At 46.7% G+C, this 22,820-nt stretch overlaps 1 protein-coding gene across 3 annotated transcripts in view; it reads right to left on the bottom strand.

Moving 5' to 3' along the window:
- Window positions 1-16,589, bottom strand: part of EGFR (epidermal growth factor receptor) — a 188,152-nt gene extending 171,563 nt beyond the window's left edge. For all 3 annotated transcript variants that reach the window (XM_029234455.1, XM_029234453.1, XM_029234454.1), the window contains exon 1: window positions 16,388-16,589. In XM_029234455.1, coding sequence (XP_029090288.1) covers window positions 16,388-16,475 — 88 coding nt within the window. In that variant the 5' untranslated portion in view covers window positions 16,476-16,589. The remainder of the gene's footprint in view (window positions 1-16,387) is intronic.
- Between the last annotated feature and the right edge of the window lie 6,231 nt (window positions 16,590-22,820).

Below are 22,820 nucleotides of genomic sequence, written 5' to 3'. Positions count from 1 at the left end.
GCATCCCAGCAAACCCATTCAGGTTTCCTGCGACTGTCACTCCAGTTCTGAAGAACTCACAAACGACATGAGACCAAATTCTCACTTTCGGAAACTTGATGGAAGGAATGGGCTTCTGGACTGCAGGCTCGTTTGGGCAGAGACTACATTTTCTGACTATGGAACCCGGCCCCCAGCAGCTTCTTGGTACACAATATATGCAGTAAACATCTAATGCATGCCTACTGTGTTGAACTGAACTGAAAAGTTGGAAATGAAACATGAATATGATTCTGCTAAATTATACCAATCTACTAAGATAAAGCGCCCCTGCTGTCTTGCGAGCACAGTTTATGGCTGTGCACTGGAACAGGTGTAAGAACCAGGGCTCAGCATGCTTGGGGATCTGGGAATCTCTAGAGACTCCCACAAGAGGATCTGCAGTATGGGAATGCATTTGTTGTGTGCACTGGGAGCTGTCTTTACCACGGGATTGGTTTTCTCTTCTCTTTCCCTGTGTGGGTCTAAATATAGCTCCATGAGACCCTGACACGGGGAGGTAACAGACAGGGAAGGAAGATGTGGTTACCCTCCAATGACACTGTCCTTCTGCAAGGATTCTGCAGTTGGTGAGTACCTGTTAAAAGAGGCTTTCTCCTGGGGGGCTATTTTATGTATATGTAAGAAGGAGGAGTATGCCACTCTGATGCTCTCCTTTTCCAACCCTATATTTAAAAGAATTTGTAATTAACTTAAAGTGAAGTAACAGGAAGAGCAGTCTCACTTTGAGTTGAAGAGATCGTTTTGCTATTTATACCAAAAGAAATAACAGATGCAATGCCTTGACTTGGAAGTCCAATACTGTCCTTGAGATCCTGAATTTTCTAATAAAATCTTGGCTTTCCCTATAGGTTTTTTATCTTCTCTGCCTAGTGACTGTGTGTCCAGTATTTTAAACTTAGTATAGTATAACGTACATGTAGAAAAGTGTACAAATCTAAAATATGCAGGTCCACGAATTCCTCACTGAATGATTCCATCTGTGGAATCAGCATCTGAATCAAGAAACATGACGTCACCAGCGATCCAGAAGACCCTCATCTAGGGCACCGATAATTAAAGAAGGCAAAATAGACCAAACAGATGAGAATAAACATGGGTTGGACATAACGGTACACACACAAAAACCCAACCACTTATGATCTGAACACAATATAAACTTGGCAAATTAACCCCAAAACTAGAAGAGAATGTTTGGCTTGTCCAATCAATCAAGCAAGAAAGCAATCTATCTCTCTATCGCTCTCTCTGTTTCTCTGTTTGTCTGTCTGTCTGTCTATGTTCTCCCTCCATCCCTCATTCCATTTCCTTCCTCATGCCTCCATGGCCTCTAAATTTAAAGACCAAAATTTTCTTAAAAAAAAAATTAACTTCTAAATAGTACTGTGAAGGCTATGATTTCTATATTATCACCTTACTAGCTAATTAAAATAGTGAGCATTTAGCCTAGGTTATAGTAGATAAAGACGTCAAACTAAATATTTAAAACTTTGCTAAGATGTTCCACTGGGGGCAGTTGGGGGTGGGTGGGTGCACAGGACCTCCCTCTGCCCATTTTGCAACTTCCTGTGAATCTGTAATTCTTTGAAAATAAAAAGTTAACAACAGAAAGCTTTGCTGTTGCAGCAAACCACCATTCATATTTACATAAGGTGGTCAGTGTTTTATTTTTAGTCTAAGGACTACAACAATTTCAAAAGTCTTCTGAACATCTCTATTAAGTAAAAACAAAACAAAAAATTATTGAGAAAAAAATAAGATCCAAATACTAAGTTCAGACAAATACCTACTCTAAAGTGTGTTTTTTAAAAAACTTTATTTACTTAATTTATTTATTTTTGGCTGCATTGGGTCTTCATTGCTGTGCGTGGGCTTTCTCTAGCTGCGGAGAGCAGGGGCTGCTCTTTGTTGCGGTGCGCGGGCTTCTCATTGCAGTGGCTTCTCTTGTTGCAGAGCTCGGGCTCTAGGTGTGTGGGCTTCATTAGTTGTGGCTCGCGGGCTCAGTAGTTGTGGCACATGGCTCAGTAGTTGTGGCTCAAGGGATCTAGAGCGCAGGCTCAGTAGTTGTGGCACACGGGCTTAGCTGCTCCGCGGCACGTGGGATCTTCCCAGACCAGGGCTCGAACCCATGTCCCCTGCATTGGCAGGCGGATTCCTAACCACTACGCCACCAGGGAAGCCCTGAAGTGTGTTTTGAAAGTGAAGAACTTATTCTCTCAAACGTTATCTAGGGAAGGTACAGCAGTTTACTTCCTTAATCCTAACTTTCCTAACTGCACGTTTTCTTTTCTCCCATGCTTTAAAAAAAAACAACAAAAAAGAGCTAACCATAAAGTTAATTTTCTAAGAAAATAAATGTTTGTTTCCCAAAGGCTTACGTGTCAGGAGCGCTCACTGCTTCCCTGTGTGTCCTGCCTGTTTTCAAATGGCCCGCTTGCAGGCAAGCCACATCTCCACGACTGTGCTGTGTGACCCCAAAGAGCTCAAGGATGGCGAGCCCTAGCATGAAGGTTAGAACGCCCTTCAACCCAGTTGTAAATCAAGCGTCTCATAAACCTTCTCACTGTTTAAAGCAGCTACGCTGCTAACAATGCCTGTGAGATAAATTATCGCCTTCGGACTGTTAGCTTTTCCATTTTTGGTGTTTCTTGCAGCAAAAGCAATTTATTTTTACTCACAGATTTAAAACAACTTTAAAAATAACTTTTATATGCTGCTGCTAGGAAATAGCAAGTCTCTAGCATGTTCATTCATGACCTATCTGTTATCTTGCAAATTCAAAAACAATGATAAATAAAATGATAGATAGATAGATAGATAGATAATTGGTACATTTTCCTGGTCCCACAAGAGCACCTGCAGGCCTTAGTACAAACTTGGTGAAGAACCGGAAAGCGAAGGAAGTTCTGAGGCTGGTGCCACAGATAAAGGCAGCAGCCTCCGGGCAGGACATGCTGCAGCTCAGGACCCACCACAAGTGCACTAAGCACTACCTGAAACAGCTTAATTTCAGATCAAATAATAATTGAAAGGGGGAATACAGACCCATTTTTTTCTTTCTTTAGAAACTGAACTGTGGCTGAAAGGGCCAAGGGCCCCCGGCAGGGCATCTGTCCAGGGGACCATGAAGACATAAAGGTGGGGGAAACGTGTGTGGCCATCACTGCCATGTGCGCTGCAGTGATGAAAGGAGGGTGAGCAGGCCAAACGGACGAGAAATGGGCCTTCACAGTGGCTGTAATAAACGTGCTGATGTGAAAACAGCACAGGAACAAATCATCAGGTTGTACGATGAAATCAGCAGCATTTTGAAAACTGGCCCAGGGCCGCACAGGAGCAAAACAGCAACAGTGCTCTTCCGAGGGAAACTGAGGCCCTGACTGGGTCCACTGAGCCTTCCCTGCCTGCATCCCATGGCCTCCTGAGGAACCCCAGCCAGGGTGGGCATCTGGGGCAGAGGACGCCGGCTCTCGGGCAGGGGCCAGGGCCACGCTGCCTGGGTGGGTGAGCTCCGTAAGCGGTGTGACATTGCCCCACCCCAGGCTCCCCATGGACAACAGCGATCATAAAGGTCGTGGTGAGGGTTAGAGGTCAGAGTGCAAGTCAGCGGCACTTCACACAGTGATAACAGTGAGCTCTTCTGGAATGGACTCCATCCTCTAAACAAACCATTTGCTTTCATCCTCTGGGTAGCCCCAGGAGATAAGCACCATTACCGTCTCCACGCTACAGATGGGGAAAACAGGACTCATGGGGTTACTCAACTTAGCCAACGTGCCCAGCAACCAAGGGGAGACTGACCCAGACCCCACACGTTTCTGTGAGTGTGCAGGATGCAGAGCCTCAGTAAGTAACTTTTGCCCAGAAAAAGAACCACACAGCAGATCCAGAGATTTTCTGATGTATTCCTTGTTTTGTATATTTATATTTTAGTCCCATGTACACATTTTATTTTTCCTGTTTACAAAAAATTGAACATCAAACAGATGATAGCGATAATAATAATAACGAACGTTATTATTGCCTTTTCTAGCATGAAAAAGTCATCCGTCAAATGTTGGTGATGACTAGTCCTAGAATCGCTGGTCGAATGCATTCTTTAGCTTATTATAATAACGTTTAGATTGGAAAAATTACTCATAGACATGATCATTTTGGACACAGAACCAGTGAAATTCACAAACATCCACCTAATGGAAGCCTTTGTTTTCAGGGCAGTTACTCCAAGAGCCCTGAACAATTGGCACATGTGGCCTTTTGACCTCTGGTTTGGTGAGTCCTCTTCACCCCACAAACGTAGTCAATTCTTGGCTGAGGAAGTGTCCTCTTTCCCTGTTTGAGTCAAGAAACCCCAGAACGTTTTCCCCATTTAATAATGACATTTTAATAAATGACATACACATTCCACTTTACAGCACCCCAAATATAAACGGATACAGATTCTTCAGGAAAATCAATTCTATACCAACTAGTGGGCACAGAAAATTGATAAGCGACCAGAAGCATCTGTGGCAAAATGACACCAACAACACAGCGAGGACAGTCACAGGCGGCCAGAGGGCAGTGGTCGCACGTCTCTGGAGGTGGCACACACGTGCCGCCGACCTGCAAACGTCCCAGCCAACCTGCAAACGTCCCAGCCGCCAACCTGCAAACGTCCCAGCTGCAAACGTCAGGATGCACACGACTCCCACCTGTCAGGGCCAGCCAAGACACACCAGGAGGCAGAGGTGTGGGCAAGCGGAGGTCTACGCAGAAAGAAACTTCACCGATCAAACGCTGAGGAAACTCATCTGCAGACACGCTCCTCCCACCTCACCGCACGAAGCCATTTCCTCAGACAGAGACGGGCTTCATCATCCCACCCTCTCCCCATCTCTGAGAGACACTGCTGAGTTGGCATTTTGATGGCTCATTTCAAAACCACTGGGTGTTAATTTATTATCATGTGTTACTTTTAAAGCTCCTTTTAAACTCAGCCCATGCCTTTTCTGGCTCGACAGAACGCCTCGTGAACAGGACATGTGACGGTCATGAGATCAGGACTGCGTACTGTTATTACATTACGTGGTACCCAGTGGTTCTCTCTTCATTAAAAAGCAACCTTGTACATAGTGTCCAAAAGTCACCCGGCCTGTGAAACTTCAACAAACATGCACTCAGCATCCCTGCGCTCACCACCATTGCATTGCACCGTGGTTGCCACCTCGGTCTACCTCTCCCTTGTCACCTAGACGAGAGGATGCAAGCCTAGAAGGGGAATAAAGTCCAACGTCTCCCCAAAATGAAGTCCAAGGAAGAAAGAAAAAATGCAACAGAAGAACGCACTCCTGAGAACTGTCCCCACCGTGGCATCAAACACCCCATTCTCATTGGCTCCTAGGATGGCTTAGACCTTGAATTTTCGACTGCTTCTTTCCCTGGCTATAGTTTGAATGTTTTGTTTCTGCAACTGGGCAACATTATGACTATTTAGTAGCCGTTGCTCAACCTAAAAAGCTAGCTTTTCTAGCCAAGACTTTAAGGACAATCCCTATGTCACGAGGGAACATGGACTCAGGTACCCACCCAAGTCCTCCATCAACCTGGGGCTTTCTCACTTAATGCCCTCCCCCAGCCAGGGACATCATTAAATTTGCATTTAAGCAAGAGAAAGTCTCTGGAGGCCGAAAGTGAAGTGAAAATCTGAGCAACTCATCTGACTGACTCTTTACATTGTCCCGTTTCATCAAATTGCTTAACTGTCTGTTCTGCCTTGGCTGGGCAGGCTTTGCTGATTGAAAGTGAAATGGCATAGCTTTTGCCCAAGTAACTTTTGCAAGACTTAGAGGCTCGGTTACTAAAGTGGCCCTGAAATCAATATATTAGCTGCCTGTTCGCTGTAAGGGTCTATGCCATCTCAGGCTGCAAAAATCACGTTCTCAGTGACAGCCCCTACACCTGAGTACACAGGCTGCACCGCAGATCAGTTAGCCTACAGGGCCCTCCCTGGTGGTCCAGCGAGTAAGAATCCGCGCTCCCAATGCAGGGGGCCTGGGGTCGATCCCTGGTCAGGGAACTAGATCCCACACGCATGCCGCGACTAAAAAGTCTGCATGCCGCAGCTAAACATGCTGCAACTAAGACCCGGCACAGCCTAAATAAATATTAAAAAGTAAAAAAAAAGTATTCAGCTTACATACAGAATTTTCCCTATTTCACTTGATAATTATGAAATATAAACATGCTCTTGGGGAATTTCTGCTGGAGTACTGAAAGTTTCCACTATGTTAGGAATAAACAATAACTGAAAAAGGCTCTTTCCTTTGTAATGGAGGAGAATGAACACTGTATCCGGAAATTCTTTGAGGAAAGGTGTCTCTCCATCAATGAGGGGCCCACCCACCGTCATGTTCCTTGTTCCATCCATTTAACCGACAAAGCTCCTCAAAGCGGGACAGCTTCATTTTTGTAATAAATTCTCCTTAAGTCCACACTTCCAAGGATGATACTTGCCAGAATGGCTTTGTCTAAAGGGTATGACGTAGACGTGAGCATCCCTGGAGAGCACACTGTTTGTTAAGTGTGTCTCTTTTCATCATAGCTGTTTACACACCCTAGTGAACTGAAGTATGTGCTTCATTTAAATCACAGAATACGATTCTTTGCACAACTGTGTAAGTAAATTAGCACACTTTGCCACACGCATTGTGAACTGACCCAACTGCTACATCAAGGTGCTTTCTCCCCTGATTTTTTCTTCAAGTATTTACAGGTCTGGCAAATTTACATAAGCTTACGACTCTTTAAAATAAAGTTATACTTTTAATTTCTAAAGTAAATGTCTTCAAGGCTCATAAATTCAATGCCTGTATCTTATGCAACGGGCTATTACAACACATATATAAGAGACAACTCTCAAAAAATACTTCACAACAAGAGGAAAAGTGGGAAAGGAACAATACAGAGCAGGAATTGTGAGGGGCATTAAAGACAAGTAATAGATGTATAACAGAAATGTTGAGGAGTGCTCTATGTTAGTTTTTTGATTCACAAGCAGGACTAAAAATGATAGGAAGCATCAACAGCGAAGAACCAGGGACGTCTCAGAGGAGGGGTAAGGAGAGTGTGCGGGACATCTGACACGGGTGACAGCGTGTCACCCGTGTCAGATGCGTCACCCGTGTCAGATGTGTCACCCGTGTCAGATGTGTCACAGGTGTCAGATGCGTCACCCGTGTGACATGCGTCACAGGTGTCAGACGTGTCATCCGTGTCAGATGTGTCAACCATGTCAGATGTGTCACCCGTGTCAACCATGTCAGATGTGTCACCCGTGTCAGATGCATCACCCGTGTCAGATGTGTGACCCATGTCAGATGCGTCACCCGTGTCAGATGTGTCACCCGTGTAAGAGGCGTCACCCGTGTCAGATGTCACAGGTGTCAGATGCGTCACCCATGTCAGATGTGTCACCTGTGTCACACATGTCGGGAGACAGCGTGTGTTGTGAAGCAGGAAAAGCTCTCGGCACCTTAGTGTTGACTAGCCCAGCAACCATGGGCAAACTGCAGAACCCCTGCGAGCCTGGATCCCGCACCTTCAAATGTGGCTAATTATCTTCATCCCGTTGGGTTGCTGGGAGCCTGGGAAAGATGGATATTAAGGCATTTTGTAAACTGTGAAGTGATGTATAAATGCAAGGTGTCATTATTATTATTATGACATCAATGTTTTAGCATCTAAATTATAGGGACAATACGTTTATTATCGACATGTTTAAATATATATCTTGCATGCATTTAGATTTGCTTTTAATTTCATAGACAGTTCCAGCTGGCAGGAGGCTCAGAACCATCTGGTTTAGTTGTTTTTTGGAAGTTGAAACTAGGAAGGTAGATTCTAATCTGTTTTCTCTTCCTATTGTAACTAACAACAGATTACTGGGGGGGGGGGGAATACATTAAGCTACATACCAAGGAAAACTTCAGCAACACCACTTTTACGGAATGATACAAGAATACGCTTATTTGTACAAAAAAATCATAAATACTGAATGTCTTTGATACTTTCTAACTTAAAAAAATTACATAGTGTATTATTGCAGTCACTCGTCAAAGTTTTTCACTGCAATCTTTTGTCGAAGTTTTCTTTCTCTGCAAACGCTTATTCATAACAGCTTCCAAAAAGGGGGAAAGAGAGAAAGGGAGGAGGAAAGGAAGGACGCAAAGAAGGCAAGGGAGGGAGGACAGATTAAGGTAATACATTATTCTCACTCATAAATATGTTCCATGCATAAAGTCTATTAAAGTATCAGGAAATGGCAAGAGAAAGAAATCAGGAAGTAACTGTAAGGAAAGGTTTCTCATTCTCTATTAACTCTGTAGCAAATCAAAGCCAAGAAAAAGTTCTGAAATGCATTGTATTTAAAAATCAATACCTTAAATACCAACAGGTGATACAATAATGCTTCGACTAGACTACCACCTCTTGCTTTTCTGTCATTCATCTGGACTTCATCAAAAGTAGTGGGGTGTTTTTTTTCTTTTCTTGTGAAAAGAGGTGATAATTTTTTAACTTTCTAATATTATGTTAAAGTATACTTTAGTTAAAAAAAAAAAGAAAGGACCTTACAAGTTAGTACTGGAAGAAACTTAAAATAGTTTAATTTATCTTGTCCAGCACAATTTTAGCCATCTACTCTAGCTTATGATACATACGAATGAACTAAGAGATACTGCATAAATGCAGAAAGGGTATGGCAATAAAATCTCCCTACAGACTTCAGGTATTCCACATGTGCTGGCAAATGAGTAAAACCAGGTTTCTGATATAAAAAAAATTTTTTTTGCAAAACTTTCTGAAATCCCATTTACAATTATAAGAGATTTCTGGGAACGCTTGCCTGTCCTTAAGGACTTGCACAGATTCAATAAATGATTTGTTTTTATTCCAGACACTAAAGTAGAGATGAATTTATGACTGAGGGCAAAGAAACTAAAGCATGCAGTTTTTCACATACATTCAGTTTGTCAAACTGAGAGACTATATGCAATGCATCAGTTTTCTCCAAAACCTAGAGTAAAAGAAAGGAACTTCAGCAAGTGGTCATAATGATAGCATGTGCAAAGGTCTACAACTGCTAAGGCCATCATGACATCATCTACCGTGTGCAGGCCTGCACGTCTATAGCAGAAAAACCTTCAGGTATCACATTTCTGCGATCAAAATAAAATCCTTCATAAATGCTCTTAAAACAACTGCTAAGTAAACAGTGGTCTAGAACCACTTCCATATTTCCTTCCACTTAAAGGCAGGCATGAGTGCACAAGGGAGCCTTTCGCAGTCATTAATCCCCTGTTACAAATCTGCCTGGTTGTTTCCAAATGAGCTCTGCAAATAAACAGGTAGACCTGTGCAATTTTCAACAGTGAATCAGGAAACAGATGTCTTCTAATTCATAAGTGATAGTGGCTCGATTAATTTGAGAGATTTTCTGAGTTCAATGTGATTCAACATGTATTTATTGTGTCTAGAATTATGCAGACTTTTGTTGCCGTTTTCTCCTTGCTTTCTGTAGTAGGAGTTAAATAAAGGATCGGACGAAGTCATTTTTCTTATTCACAACAAGTTTTAGGGACAAATCTTGCTATCGGGGAGAATGTTAAAACTATGAACTATAATCCAGATTCTAGTTCAATCCTTCATATCTGGTTAATTTTTAAGAAGATGACCAAATGACCATTTTATTTTTTAAATATAAAATGTGTCAGCTCTCGGGCACTTTACCTTTGACATTGTAAGTTTCCTTATGCTCATTCAGAAAAGGAACCAGGAAATGCTAAAGCCTTCACCTGTGCATTTATGAAGTGGCCAGCCATGGCGGGCCTGCTGCAGGACTACCAGCCACAGTATCATCTCTCTCTTTTCCCTTCGCATGGAGACCAGGCAAAAACCTCATTCTCTGAGCTCCAGCTAAATGTCCTCTTTCTGAGACACTGCCGCTGTCCCAGAGATAGACACAACCCCTTTTCTGGGCTCCCACCGAAACCCCCATCACGTCTATCATGAGACATTGTGCTACACGTGCCCCCCGCCCCCAGCTCAGCCCTGCAAACTGTGCATCCAGTAAGGCCGAGCACAGTTCCCGCGTTCCTCGAGTGTGTACCCAGAACCCAGCTCGAGGCCTGCGGGCAGCATGTTAGCAGTTCTCGAACCCTGGCCCCAACCCCCAGTACCTCATTCAGAGGTCCGGGCTGGGGATTCAGGAATGTGCATTTCTCTTAAGTTCAAGGCGCTACTACTGCTGTCTTGGGACATACTCTGAGAGCCACTGTAGTAGACTTCTCATGTATCAATTCATGAAAAAAATGCAACTCTGAGACTCATTTATTAACGAAATATAAACCAGCCCCTCACTCCTGAGGAAGCTGATGTAATGAGTAAAACATGGGAATCAGAGAACAAAGACAAAATTTCTTCTCTGCCGCAAGCTATACACACCACTTACTCCACTCATCACAACGCCCTAGGGAGTTTTTTCAAAAGTATGTGCCAGTGTTCCATCCTCCAGAAATTTTGACTGGACTGGCCTAGGGTGCAGCAAGGCACCCTCTCTTTCAGAAGCTCCTTGGTGATTCTAAGGAATGTTCAAAGTGGAAAGGCTGCTTTTTTTTAAAAAAAAGGAGTCACCTCCTGGTCTTTTTGGTTCAGTCACTAACGTACAAAACCAAGTAACCTGATGCTGTCCTAAATAAGACACGGCGGATTCCCATCTGAGGATGTGCAGTGGTACACAAATACAATTCCCACCGTACTTCGATGCGCGATGTATTATCCGTCAGTTGCTGATAACCGCCCCGGTCAGGCTGCTCACCATAGCAGCCTAGTCCGAAAAGCAGCTGGTGATCTACAACCTGGCCAGGCTCAGTATGGACGGTGACCGTGAGCACAAAGCAGGCTGGGGCGAGCTGTCCTATAGCCAAAGACAATGCCTGCAATTGAAACGTCTAATAAAACAATTCAAGGCCACACGGCTCCCTTGGGCTCCAGACCTGTATGCTCTACTGCCTCCTGGACTTTTCCCATCTGAGCGCTGCAAATCCCACCAATCAACTCCATCCCGCCTGGAGCGTTTGCAGCCTCCGTGAATGGATTTATATCTGTCCAGGCTTCCGAGTCAGAAGCCTGTGTGGCATCCTGGGATTCTCCATTTCTTATACTCGTTACACACAGTTATCAATCAGTTCTACCTCCAGATCTGCCCGAGTCTCTTGTTCTGCAACCTCACTGGTCCTGCCACATCATTTCACCTGCAGGAGTCACCCATCTCCCTAGTGCTACCGTTGCCCCTATAATCCATCCCCCACAATCCTGCTAGAGTCATCTTTCCGAAACACCAAACACGTCACGCCAGTTCCTAGCTTCGAACTCCACGGTGCCCCTCCCTTCACACATAGCTCCCCGCGAACTGGAGGCTCGGCAACTCTCCCTTCCCCTCCCATCACACTGAATCACCAGGGCTCTTCAGGACTTTGCCACTCTTGGCACTTCTCTCGGAATGCCCTTCACATCATACATCATAGTCTCTGGGGAAATACCCATAGCTTTTCGCAGGCTCAAACGAGTAATCCCTTCCATTTGGGGCTATACCTGGCCCCCTCTCCAGGTAGAATTCAAAGCAAGGACTAAATACCAGAAGACTTCTTTATCCTGCATGGAATTCTATCATCGCTTCTGTGACATTTTCACACTTGTTATCTATAGATCTCTCTTCCCATACTTGACTTCTAGACACTTAAGGGCAAGTATCAAGTCAGATTTATTCCTAGAGTTCAAAATGGGGATGGAACAGCACAAACTGTCACCATGGCTCGAACATAAAGAAAAAAAGGCAAATAAAAACCAAGGCTGTAATACATAGCAATACTCATCCTTTTATTCGAAGGAAGAACAACAGTGGTTAACTTATGTAATAATAATTAAATAAACTCAATTAAATGAACTAAATCAAGGCCATGTTTGCTGGCCCCCTAGTAACAGGTGCAATTGTGGCTATAACAAGAACTGTGTACAAGGCATTCTCACCTAACCCTGAGTCCACTAAATTGCAATTTGAGACTCTTGATAATGACAAGTTCCAGACAGAGCCAGAAAAGATACTTGGACTCTGGGTTTTTCCATGAGAACCCACCAAAATGGGATATAATGTGGGGCAGAGAAGGAAACTCTACCCCACACTCAAGCTTTCACAGACGCCCTTCTTAAGCAAAAGCTGCTGACATTTGGTAGGAGTAAAGTTTATTTTAAGCATATGCAACTCACAGATGCTCAGTCAGCAGGGTCAGACATTTGATCTTATACTTCAGCGTCTTCGGAGATTAAAATGTCAAATCCAGTTCTTAGCTTCTAATGAGGCTAAGTAAACAAGCCACCACTGCTCGCCGGCCCCAGCTACCCCTCCTGCCCCAGCTGGCTCAGGGAACTTTCTAGACAACTGAATCGAGTGTTTCTATCTAAACCTGTTGCAAGGAAGCTGGACCTGATGACTCTGAAAATGTGAAAATTTCCGTCAAACCGGTTATTTGGCATAAGTCTCAAAGCCTGGATCCTTGCCCGAATTCAAGCTCACCTGCTTACGCCCATGGGCTGGATGGCAGACTATTCTTAGATGCTGTGCAAAGAGACAACTGTTGGAATTTTCTCAGAAAAGACAAGCTTTTAGAAGGGAGATGAAAAAGAAGGTATGGGCAGAAGCTCTGATGCAAACGGGAATGACCTACGAGAACAAGCTAAGATGTAAGTTCTGTTCCATGTGTGTTGATGGTTCAGAAATAAGCCAGTAATAATGAACTGAGACCAAAAATGTTTCTTATCATAATTTCGAATGTCCACAAGTGACAGAAGAAAACAAAAATGGGATTTGTTCAGCAGAAATCTGAGGGGCATAATATAATTTTTAAATTGTGTCCACAAGGAAACAACACGTGGGTGAGCCATGTTCTAGAACTTGGACCCTTTCTCAAAACATACCTCTGCTGGTGAAACCATAAGCCCGTTTCTACTATACTACGTCCAAATGAAAACACAAACACACACACAAGCACAACTTTCACAGCAAGCCACAGGGCGAGTGCCAGCCGATTTCTTAGGTGTCCCTCAACAAGCCGTGTGTCCGCAACACTCTGATCCTGCCCCCGTATCAGGGCTTGGGGCACCGGCATGGGGCTATCTTCTCTTAAACACCATGATCATCAATTTAATGTTAGAGCTGGCTTGCCACTCCTGTCAAGAAAGTTTCAGACACTAGCTGCTGGTCCTGGAGCTTTGATCAAAGGAAAAACAAAGAGTATTTTCTTTTCAAACAGGGCAGAATTCTTCCTCTTTATTGACACTACCTCTAAAAACATTTTAAAACATGTTAGTGCCATCACATGGACCAAGTCTAATGACACGGCACAATGGATTCTGGCAACCGCCTTCTTCAAACTTCAGAATAAGTTTCTGAAAATCTATGGACCATAAAACTAAGCATTTGAAGCCTGAAATGGCAGTCCAAAGCCGATGGGAGCTATCAGCCTGTTACTGCTAGACGGAGCTACCCGGGTGTGGACAGATGACAGACACACAGACGCTGGTCTCCTTTTCAGATCTGAAAAGCAATCTACTAATACGTAATTAGTGGTCCAAAGAACCACTCTGGAAGCAACAACAGAAACCATTAAGATTACCCCTGCCCCTTTTAATTCATAAAGTCTGGCACATTCTGTGCACTCCATAAATATTCGTTGAATTGAGCAATGAGGGCTCAAGGACCTGGAGCTGGCAAGGGACATGTCCACCTTCACACAGAGCGGGAATAAGGACACAGGCTCCTGGCCTCCAGGCCAGTACTGAGTGGCAGTCCTCTGGTCTCCTTAGAGGAAGGAGGGTTCACGCTGGATACAATTTGGAATCCCTGAGTCTGTCCTCTTCAATACAGCCCAGACCTACTGAACCAAGGATGTCCTCAGAGGAGGGGCCAGGCAGGCTGGCTTGGCTGGGAATACCACCCAGGATCACTTCCGGAGTAGCGCCTTCACCTTTCCGTTTTGCAAGAGCAAGGGGCTTGCTCAACATCCATCCAGCAATCTCCACGGTCATTGCTCACTTGGGGATCGAGCTCCTCCACAAAAGGTGTCTCCTGAGGACGGGCAGCAGGAATCCAGACCACGCGCCAGGTGGGTTCCCCATCCCCGGTCCTCTTCCTCCCCTGCCAGCTTCCTACATCACACATACCAACAGGGCTCCCCCAAAACCAGAACTCACACAGGACAGCACAGGCAGGGGCTGGGGGAAGCCCTGAGTTTGAATCCTGCCTCTTGCTGGCTGTGGGAAAGTCGCTTCTCTGTACCTCAGTTTCCCCATATATAATGAGAGGACCCACCTCGTATGGTCAATGCAAGGATTAAGAGGACACTTAAAACGGTGTCTGACAGGACCAAGTGCAGGAAGAACAAAAGACACCATATCTTAGAACCAAACAAATCTCTCTAAAATGAGTACATTTTCTAGAACAGAACTGACCAAATTTGATTGATATGGGTCTTTCACACTTTTTGTTAATAATCTGCCCCTTACACTTTGGTCTTTTTATGTTACTTTAACCCAATGACATTTGCCCACCTACTCTCATTTATTCTATCCAGGAGGATTCTGTTTTAAACAAACACGGGAGTAACAGGCAAATTAAGTGGTATTTATATATTTCTTAGAAACAAATCGCCAAGCACTAACAGTAGTGCTCAAAGGGCTAACGGCAAGGAGCTGGGAACATTTCTGGAGTGAGAAAAGCGATGCTTTGGAGGCACTCCAAGAGTTTCACTTAAAATAAGGATGGGGTCCCCTTGCCACCTGCCTAGAAGAACCCTATTGTCAACTGATTCAGGCGCAGGACCACAGCCTCCCGGGTTCACAGCATGGAGTAGGGGAGCCCATCAGTGAAAAGACTAATCCCTCATTACTGAAATCACCCCCACGTCCTCGTTCCCATATTTTTGCAAGACTGTTAAAACTCCAGATGTTCCAAAAGAGCTTTGTAAATGGGCAGGTAATCTCTCCAGAGATTCCACCTCCATTGCCAGTGATTGCCAAACCCAGCTGCCCAACAAAAGCACCGGAGGAGCTTTTTAAAATACAGATGCCAGATCTCACCCCAGCCCAGAGAAATGAGAAAGTCTGCGGGTGGGAGCCACACATCATTTGTTTTGTTTTGTTTTAAAGTCCAAGTGATTCTAATTTGCAACCAAGTTTGGGAACCACTGCTTTACGCCTTAGCGCTCCCACAGCAAAGGCGCTCAGCCCCAAACCCAACTCCCTGTGCCAGTGACATCAACAGCAAGTACAGACCTGACTCTCGGAACCCGGGCTGCTCGATCTTGAAATTGTGCAATTAAACCTTCTGAGGCATGTTTCTCGCGTCAAGTGACTTTATGGTCGGTAGTCACGAAGCCAGACTCGCTCATGTTGGGTCTGGGCAGGGCACACATGAACCATGGACATCAATCCTTTTTTTTTTAGTTAAGTTTAATATTTTGGTTGGCCTAATGTCAAATTTTTCAAAAAGCTAGAAGACACATCCCAAAGAGAAAAATCTCTGGATTTTGAGGAGGAAAGCTTGCTGTGAGTCCTGTTTTGAAACCGCGGGGCCCCGGCCAGGAAGGGTTCCGCCCCTGGGGCGTTCGCACCAGGACCCGGCTGTCGCGCCGAGGCCGGTCCCACCGCTCTGTCCACTCCACCGCGCAGCGCGGACACGCGGCCCAAAGGCTGCAGGTGGGGACGAGTCTCGGGAGTCCCGGGAAGCCACCACTCACGAGAGCCCACCGTCTGGGAGGGCGCGGACGGCCGGGGGCAGCTCGCGGCGGCAGGGGGGCCGCGGACAGGCCGTGCCGAAGGGAGGGGCGGCCCTCCCAGCCGCGCAGCACAGGTGGTTCGTGTCCGGGACGAGCTCTCAGGGTCAAGGGTGCGCCGGGAGGAGGGCTCGCGGGGTCGGAGAGCCGGCCCGGGGGCGGGGCGCGGGTGCGGAGGGCCGCTCCCGATCCGGAGGTCCGAGGGGGCGGGATGGACCCCGCGCCTCTCTTCGGACCCCGGGCCCGGGCTGACTGCTGACGCACGTGCCGGGACGCACCCGCCCCGCACCAAGCGCTCGCCAGAGCTTCCACCCGGCGGAGGACAGGAGAGCGGACGGGAAAGCCACGCTCCGGGCTCCTCGGCCCGCCGCGCCTCGCGCCCGAGGTGCCCCGCCGCCCGGAACCGAGGCGCGCGTTCCTCGGCGGCCCGGCAGAAGCGCGGCCGCCCAGGACGGGAAGGACGTTGGCGCGGGCAGCCTTACCTTTCTTCTCCTCCAGCGCCGGACTCGCCTGGAAGTGCGCGGCCAGCAGCGCCAGGAGCACGGCGCGGCCCGCTTCGGAGCGTCGCATCGCGCCGGGCTCCGCACTCGGTCGGGACGCAGCTGCGGCCGTGCAGAGGGCGCGGGGCTCGGCGGCGCGGGGCGGACGGGGCTAGCGCGGGGCCGCGGGCGTGCGCACCGAGCCGGGGCGGAGGCTGCGCGCTGCGCCGGCCGCCAGGATGTCTAGCTCTCTGGGGCGGGGGCGGGGGCGCTGGGAGGCCGAGCCGAAGGAGGAGGGACCGGGAGGAGGGGCGGACGGCGCGCCTAGCGGAGGAGGAACCGGCGGGAGGAGCGTCGGCCGGCAGGACAGGGGGAGGCGGACAGCGGCGGCCCCGGGAGCGGGGTGCCCGGGGAGGGGGCGTGCGGAGCCGAGCGAGGCCTCGGGAGTTCATTGCCGAGCCGGGCGTTCCTCGCGCTGTCCCTCGGGACGCGTCCCCGCGGACTTGCCTGCTGTCTCGTTGACCCAGCCTACTGCGAGCCACTTTTATGCCAGGGTTCCCGTTTCCCTTCTTCCTCCCTTCAACTTGCCGAGCAAACTTGTTCTAGCTCCGGGCAAACTGGCCGAGCCTTAGGCCAAGGCCGGATGATGGTACTTAGGGAGAAACCACCGATTTATTCTGGCCCCCAACTCCTCTGAGCACCCCGGCATCCCAGTGGGGGGTCAGCGGCGGCCTGGCCTCCAAGAAGGCAGTTAGCCGCGCCCGCGTGGATGCGGTGGGTGCCTGGCCTCTTGAGATGCGCTCTCAAGTCCGAGGGTCCTTCGGATCCCGTCAGGCACCCTCGAAGTCGTCTGAAATAAGGGCACCCAACTCCTGACACAGAGACTAGCCTTGGGAAAATGTGTGTTGAACGAGTGCATGGGCACCGAAGGAGCCCGCAGCATTTCATGTGCCAGGAGTACCTGAAAAGCAAATGCATGCAGTAAATCACTTCAAAAAGTCAAGCGCTGAGAATCAAGCCTCAGCACAAACACTAGCTAGGTGCCCCTCTGCCCAGAGACAACCACGCTGTAACTCAGGCAGGAGAAAAGCCAGGGAGACCACTAAGGACTCGGCTAGAAGAAATTTGGCTTTCTCAGGCTGCAGGAACTTTTTTTTTTTTTTTTTTTTTTTACGGAGCACAGGCTCCGGACGCGCAGGCTCAGCAGCCATGGCTCACGGGCCCAGCCGCTCCGCGGCATGTGGGATCCGCCCGGACCGGGGCACGAACCCGTGTCCCCTGCATCGGCAGGCGGACTCTCAACCACTGCACCACCAGGGAAGCCCCTGCAGGAACTTTTTAAGCTAAATTCCTTCAGCAAAGCCCGCCTACAGGACAGATGTCTTCTGCCTGTCTACAGCCAGATTCCCTCTCCTCACCAGGTCCACTGTGACATTCAGGCGGTTCAGCTCTGGTCTCCCCTGTTTAAGCAGGAATCACAAACCTACAGTAAATGGAGTTAAAGCAGGACCTTTCCTGCGGTGGGAGGAGCAGAACTTTGCATCTTTCCTTCCCAGGCAGCAAGTCCACGGAACCTGAGACTTCTGTAAGTTTAGAGTCATCTGTGTTTATTTCTTTGTTTTAATGAATCAGGACGACCACTGAGCCTGCTGAACTCATCCAGCCCCTGGATGAAGAGGGCTGTGTACGTTCTGCAGTCTGTGGCTTCGGTCCACTCCACACGCTCCAAACGAGGACTTAAAGTGGTTTGTAAAGAAACAACCTCAGGAAAGGACAACCTGCTAGAGAAGGACACCGAGGCACACAGCGGTGGGGGCACAGAATGCAGCCAAGGGTGCGTCTCGTAGCGGATCTGCTCACAGAAATTCTGTGCATTTACTCCACAAGGGCCACAGACTGGGCCCTAAGCCATTGTCAAGGAAACGTTTGTGTGGTAGCACGTGTATACTGTCCATTAAAACACCAAGCTATTCAAGCTACATCAAATATTTAAGACTGCACAGGGATTTCTCCCATGACTCTCCCAAAAGGAGAGAGCAACAACCTTCATAGTGCATCCTTCCATACGACCTCATGGCATCTCAAGAAGCAGAGCTTTGTGAGAACAATTACTTGAAGAGGCAGGGTGACACTTCAGGCACACGATCCAATACGGGGTTGGTCCCAGTGACTGGAGAGGAACGGGGAGGCTCAGCATCCTCCTGGGACATGTATGTGAAGGTTCAGTTTCTCCTCTGAGCCTGTGATGTGAGGGGTGACATTCAGGATGATTTTATGCTCTTTGACAGGTACGTGGAGTGGAGTGTACTCATGAATGTGTTACTTGTTAAGAAAAAAAGTGTGTGGCTGAGCTAACAGAAAGGACATCCTCTTGAGAGAACGGAGCTTTGCCCAGACTGGGCCCTGTAGACAGGATGCTTGGGCACCCAGCCTCTGCAAAAAGTGATCCCACGTCACATCCTGGGCCATATCCCAAGCAAAAGCTGCCCCTACCACCACCACAGGCATAGCAGGAGCAGCCTTGACTCCACTGTATTAAGTACTGATCAGAAATTAGCTTATCTGACCACCAATGAGCTAGGTTACGCTTTTGTCTGCCTTTTATAGCAAGATGATGCTGTGGCTGGGAAAGGTTAAGTAAATAACTTGCCCAAAGTCCCAAAGCATCCTTGCTAGTCATGAGGCCAGCCTTGAACTCAAACCCTGGCCACGTCCTTCGTCACTCTCATACTGCCACTCTTCCAGACCTGAGACACATGGAGACTTGAGGCCCCCAAATTCTATTTCAGAATATCTTGGAAACTTTTTAGAGAAGGTACAACCAGAATTTCTACTTGGCCCCCAAATTCCTACATAAAGCATCTGTGCACACCAAGTATGCACTGAGACTGTAGTACATCCCGTATTAAATCTTCTGTGGTCCACCCATTTTCATAACACAGGCTGTTCATTACTTTGCTAGCCACAAATCGGAAATTTTTTCCCCTCCTCTAATGAGCAGTTCTCTTTGAAGAAGTTTCTGAGTATTTTAAATAAGACTTTAATCCTTTCTGGAAGGAACATGGCAGTGAATCCCCTGAAACCACACACCCTGTGGAAGGGGAGGAGAAGCCGGGGTTATTTGGCAGGGTGACAGTGGGAGGGCTTCAAATATTTTAAGTTCCATTTTAGGCAAAAGGCATCTGACCACCTGTTTTCTCTGGCCTTTGAGGTCAAAGCAGGAATTGAAGAGGAAGAAACACCAGAGTGGCAGATTTCAGAATTTAAAAAAATGTCTTTTGTAAACTACTGGAGTTATCTAAAAGTGGGATGAGCTGCCTCCAAGTGGAAAGTGTTTCTCCATCCATAGAGAGGTTTGTATGCAGAAAGAGTGCGAAGGGAAGCTGTGAATTAAGGGCTGAACCAGATCCCTTCCAATCCTAAAATTCTCTAAGAACATGCATGTCTAAAACAGGTTCCCATTTCAATGTACACGCACTCAACAGCTCTTCCAAAGATATATTTTAAGAAGACACAAGAATTGTCACTGGGGAGGAGAGCTAGGTAGCTGGGGGTCAGGAATTAGAAGGAGACTTGTCTTTCAAATGTCTGTCCTTTTACACACTTACAATTTTACGCTGTGAGCAGGCATTACCTGCTTCTGAGACGTAGGAGTCAGTGGCCTCAGAAACCCCGTCGAGGTTCCTGGGCGGTGCTGGTGGCAGGCTTTCCAGGTTTCCTCTCCCTTTGAGTCGAGTTATTTGCATTTGACTCTGAGTTGAGACCTATCTCTGGCAGAACAGAAAAAAGCAGCTTCTTTTTCAGGGATCATACGCTGACACCAAAGTGCTGAGGCCTTCGTTTGTCATTAGTATTCTTAGTAGTAGTATATGTTATTAGTATTCTTCCTTATCTCTAGGGTTGAGGGTTACGTAATGCTCAAAAAGCAGGATCGCGTTTTGAATGCCAGTTTCTGGCGTTGTTGAGATGTTTGTTAATTACTTTGCACAGGGATCCTGTAGGAGGTTTCTGGACTCTGTACAATGCCTTGCCCATGTTAAGGGTTTAAAACTGACACTAAATATTTTGTCCAAGGTGTCACCACTTGTCTCAGGGAATAGTTATAACTAGAAACACTAGCCTGGAGGTTTCAACTGGTGGCCGGCAGACCAAGTTCAGGATACAGATGTGGTTTTGTGGGGCTTATTTAATATTTCTTCTAATTGAATTAATAGCAGCATTTAAAAATCAGGAGATTTCATATATAAAATGTGAATTTTGTGTTTCTTTTGAAAAATGGAAAGTGCTCGCCAATTGGGTGTGCTTTCATGCAAGCTGGCATTTGGCAGGGTGATCACTGTCCCCTTTGGAAAGGACACTGGGTCTTCAGCTCACGCCGACACCACCAAGCCTGACCCACCAGTTCATGGGGCCTGCGTGGCTACTATAGGCATTAGCAAATGCAGCCTCAGCCTTCCTGATTAAATAGTGCTACTGCCACTTTTTAGGTGTGGTTTCCTCTCACCTCTCCCTTCCTTTCTCTATCCAACTCATTCTGGCTCATGGCCTGTGTGTGCATATCTATTTGTTGAGAGATTTTGGTCCAGAGGTCATAATGCATTGAATACCGTGATAGACCCTATGTTAAATTAGTATATTTCAAATATGGAATAATGTAAAAGGACAGATGTTTACCACAGCTCATGATTATACCCTATCATTATTATGGTTGACATTCTTGAGGCATAGAATTGAATTTAACCAATTAAAAACTGCTGGGGAGAAATGCAGCCCTGTTGTAGAGCCGAAAGAGAAGGCTCTACCTCTCGGTTATGGGACGTGTGTGTGATGAGCATGAACAGACCCTGAGCTGGCGATGGAGGAAGCCCAGGGAAGGAGGTGGAGCATTAGGAGGTCAACAAGTTTTGTCTGACCGATTTGTCCATAGTAAACTGTAACAAATGATAGAATGCGTGCTTTCTTAGGAAACAACTAAAGAGACTGAAGAGAGAGAATGGTATCAGTTTATTTTTCTTCACAAAGAATATAGATGCAGAGAAATTTTTTGAAAGTCTTAAAGTGTTCTCTCATGTTTTAGTTGAGATTTCACCCCCCACCCCAAACAAATGGACACTGTGTACGAAGAGTTCAAAATGGCCAGGAAAACTACTTCCTTTAGATTGTCTTTAAGTAAGAGAAGTACTGTGAAAGGGAGCAGATCACTTTTGAGAAAGTCCCCAGAAGTTAGATTCAAAGTGGCATTTTAGGTGATGGTAGATCTAGAGGGTCTGCAAGGGGGAGAATATTGTAGGTTAAAAATGATTAACAGGGCTAGAGCAATCCAAGGTAAATTGCTTTTCTGTTTCTGCAATTGAATGGAAAATCAGAAATTCTTGCACGTGTTAATTTCGTAGACCTGAGCCACAAGAAAGCCTGAGGCTGAAGCTTAGAGGTGAGAGGGACCTTGGAGATACGGCCCTGCCATTTTACAGGTGACAGGTAAGCACCTTGTCCAAAAGAATTGTTTCAGGGAGAGAGAAAGGAATAATAAAAAACACCTTGTTAATAAAATAAAACACATAGAAGTTTTCAGGGTTGTTAGCAATTTTATTAAACTTCAGAGTTGGAATAAGTGGCATTTACTAAATACTCACTTACTGAGTACAAAGTGGCTGGGAGACAGAGGTCAGCTACCAGTTCCTGCCCTCATAGAACTTACAGTCAGCCTGTAAAAGATTAGTTAGACTAACTAGGGGTGTGTGTGTGTGTGTGTGTGTGTGTGTGTATGTGTGTGTTTGCGTGCGTGTACGAATAGGAACCTTTCTATTCTTTAGTTTTCACCAATTTCACTGATTTTTCAAGGCCACCAAAATAATAGGATGTTTTACTCTTCCACTATAAAAATAAATGTCAGACGTAACTAGAATTCTCAATGCCTACATTTAGGGAAGTTACTGTTGTCTCACTGGAGATTGGTGAGTTGTTCTGATGGTGACATTTAGTTTTGTCACACGCTAAGATCATTTGGCAAGTGCATTGCTGCCTTTCCTCTTTAGTAGTCTCACTGGAGACCAGTTCATTGTAGCCCAGTGGAGAAAAGTAGTGTGTCCCGCAGGGTCTGCCTGCCCTCACCCCCATGGGAGGATGGTACTTTCTGGTCCCCTGGAAATCAGCCTTCGACTTGTATAACATGTTAATGGAGGGATTCATGTCCCTTCTGGGCAGACTCTCAAAAGTGGGGTACACTTCCCCATGACACCCTTTCCTCTACCTTGGTTGGTAATGGTCCAGAGAGTGGCTTGCTTCTCAGGCTGGGCCTGGAGAAAGGTTGCCAGCAGGGAGCAGACCCTTCAGCTAGTCACATCTACACGATGGACAGGAAGAGTGGAAGAGACACTCACCTTTGTTCGGCTACCTGGATGTGCAGGTTGTTTCTTACTCCGTTATACCCTGGCAT

The sequence above is a fragment of the Monodon monoceros genome, unplaced genomic scaffold, assembly GCF_005190385.1.
Source record: "Monodon monoceros isolate NGI ecotype Baffin Bay Population unplaced genomic scaffold, NGI_Narwhal_1 Super_Scaffold_2, whole genome shotgun sequence".
NCBI classification, from domain to species: Eukaryota; Metazoa; Chordata; class Mammalia; order Artiodactyla; family Monodontidae; genus Monodon; species Monodon monoceros.
Note: the sequence above shows the minus strand (reverse complement) of the source record. Positions and strands in the feature narration are given on the sequence as shown.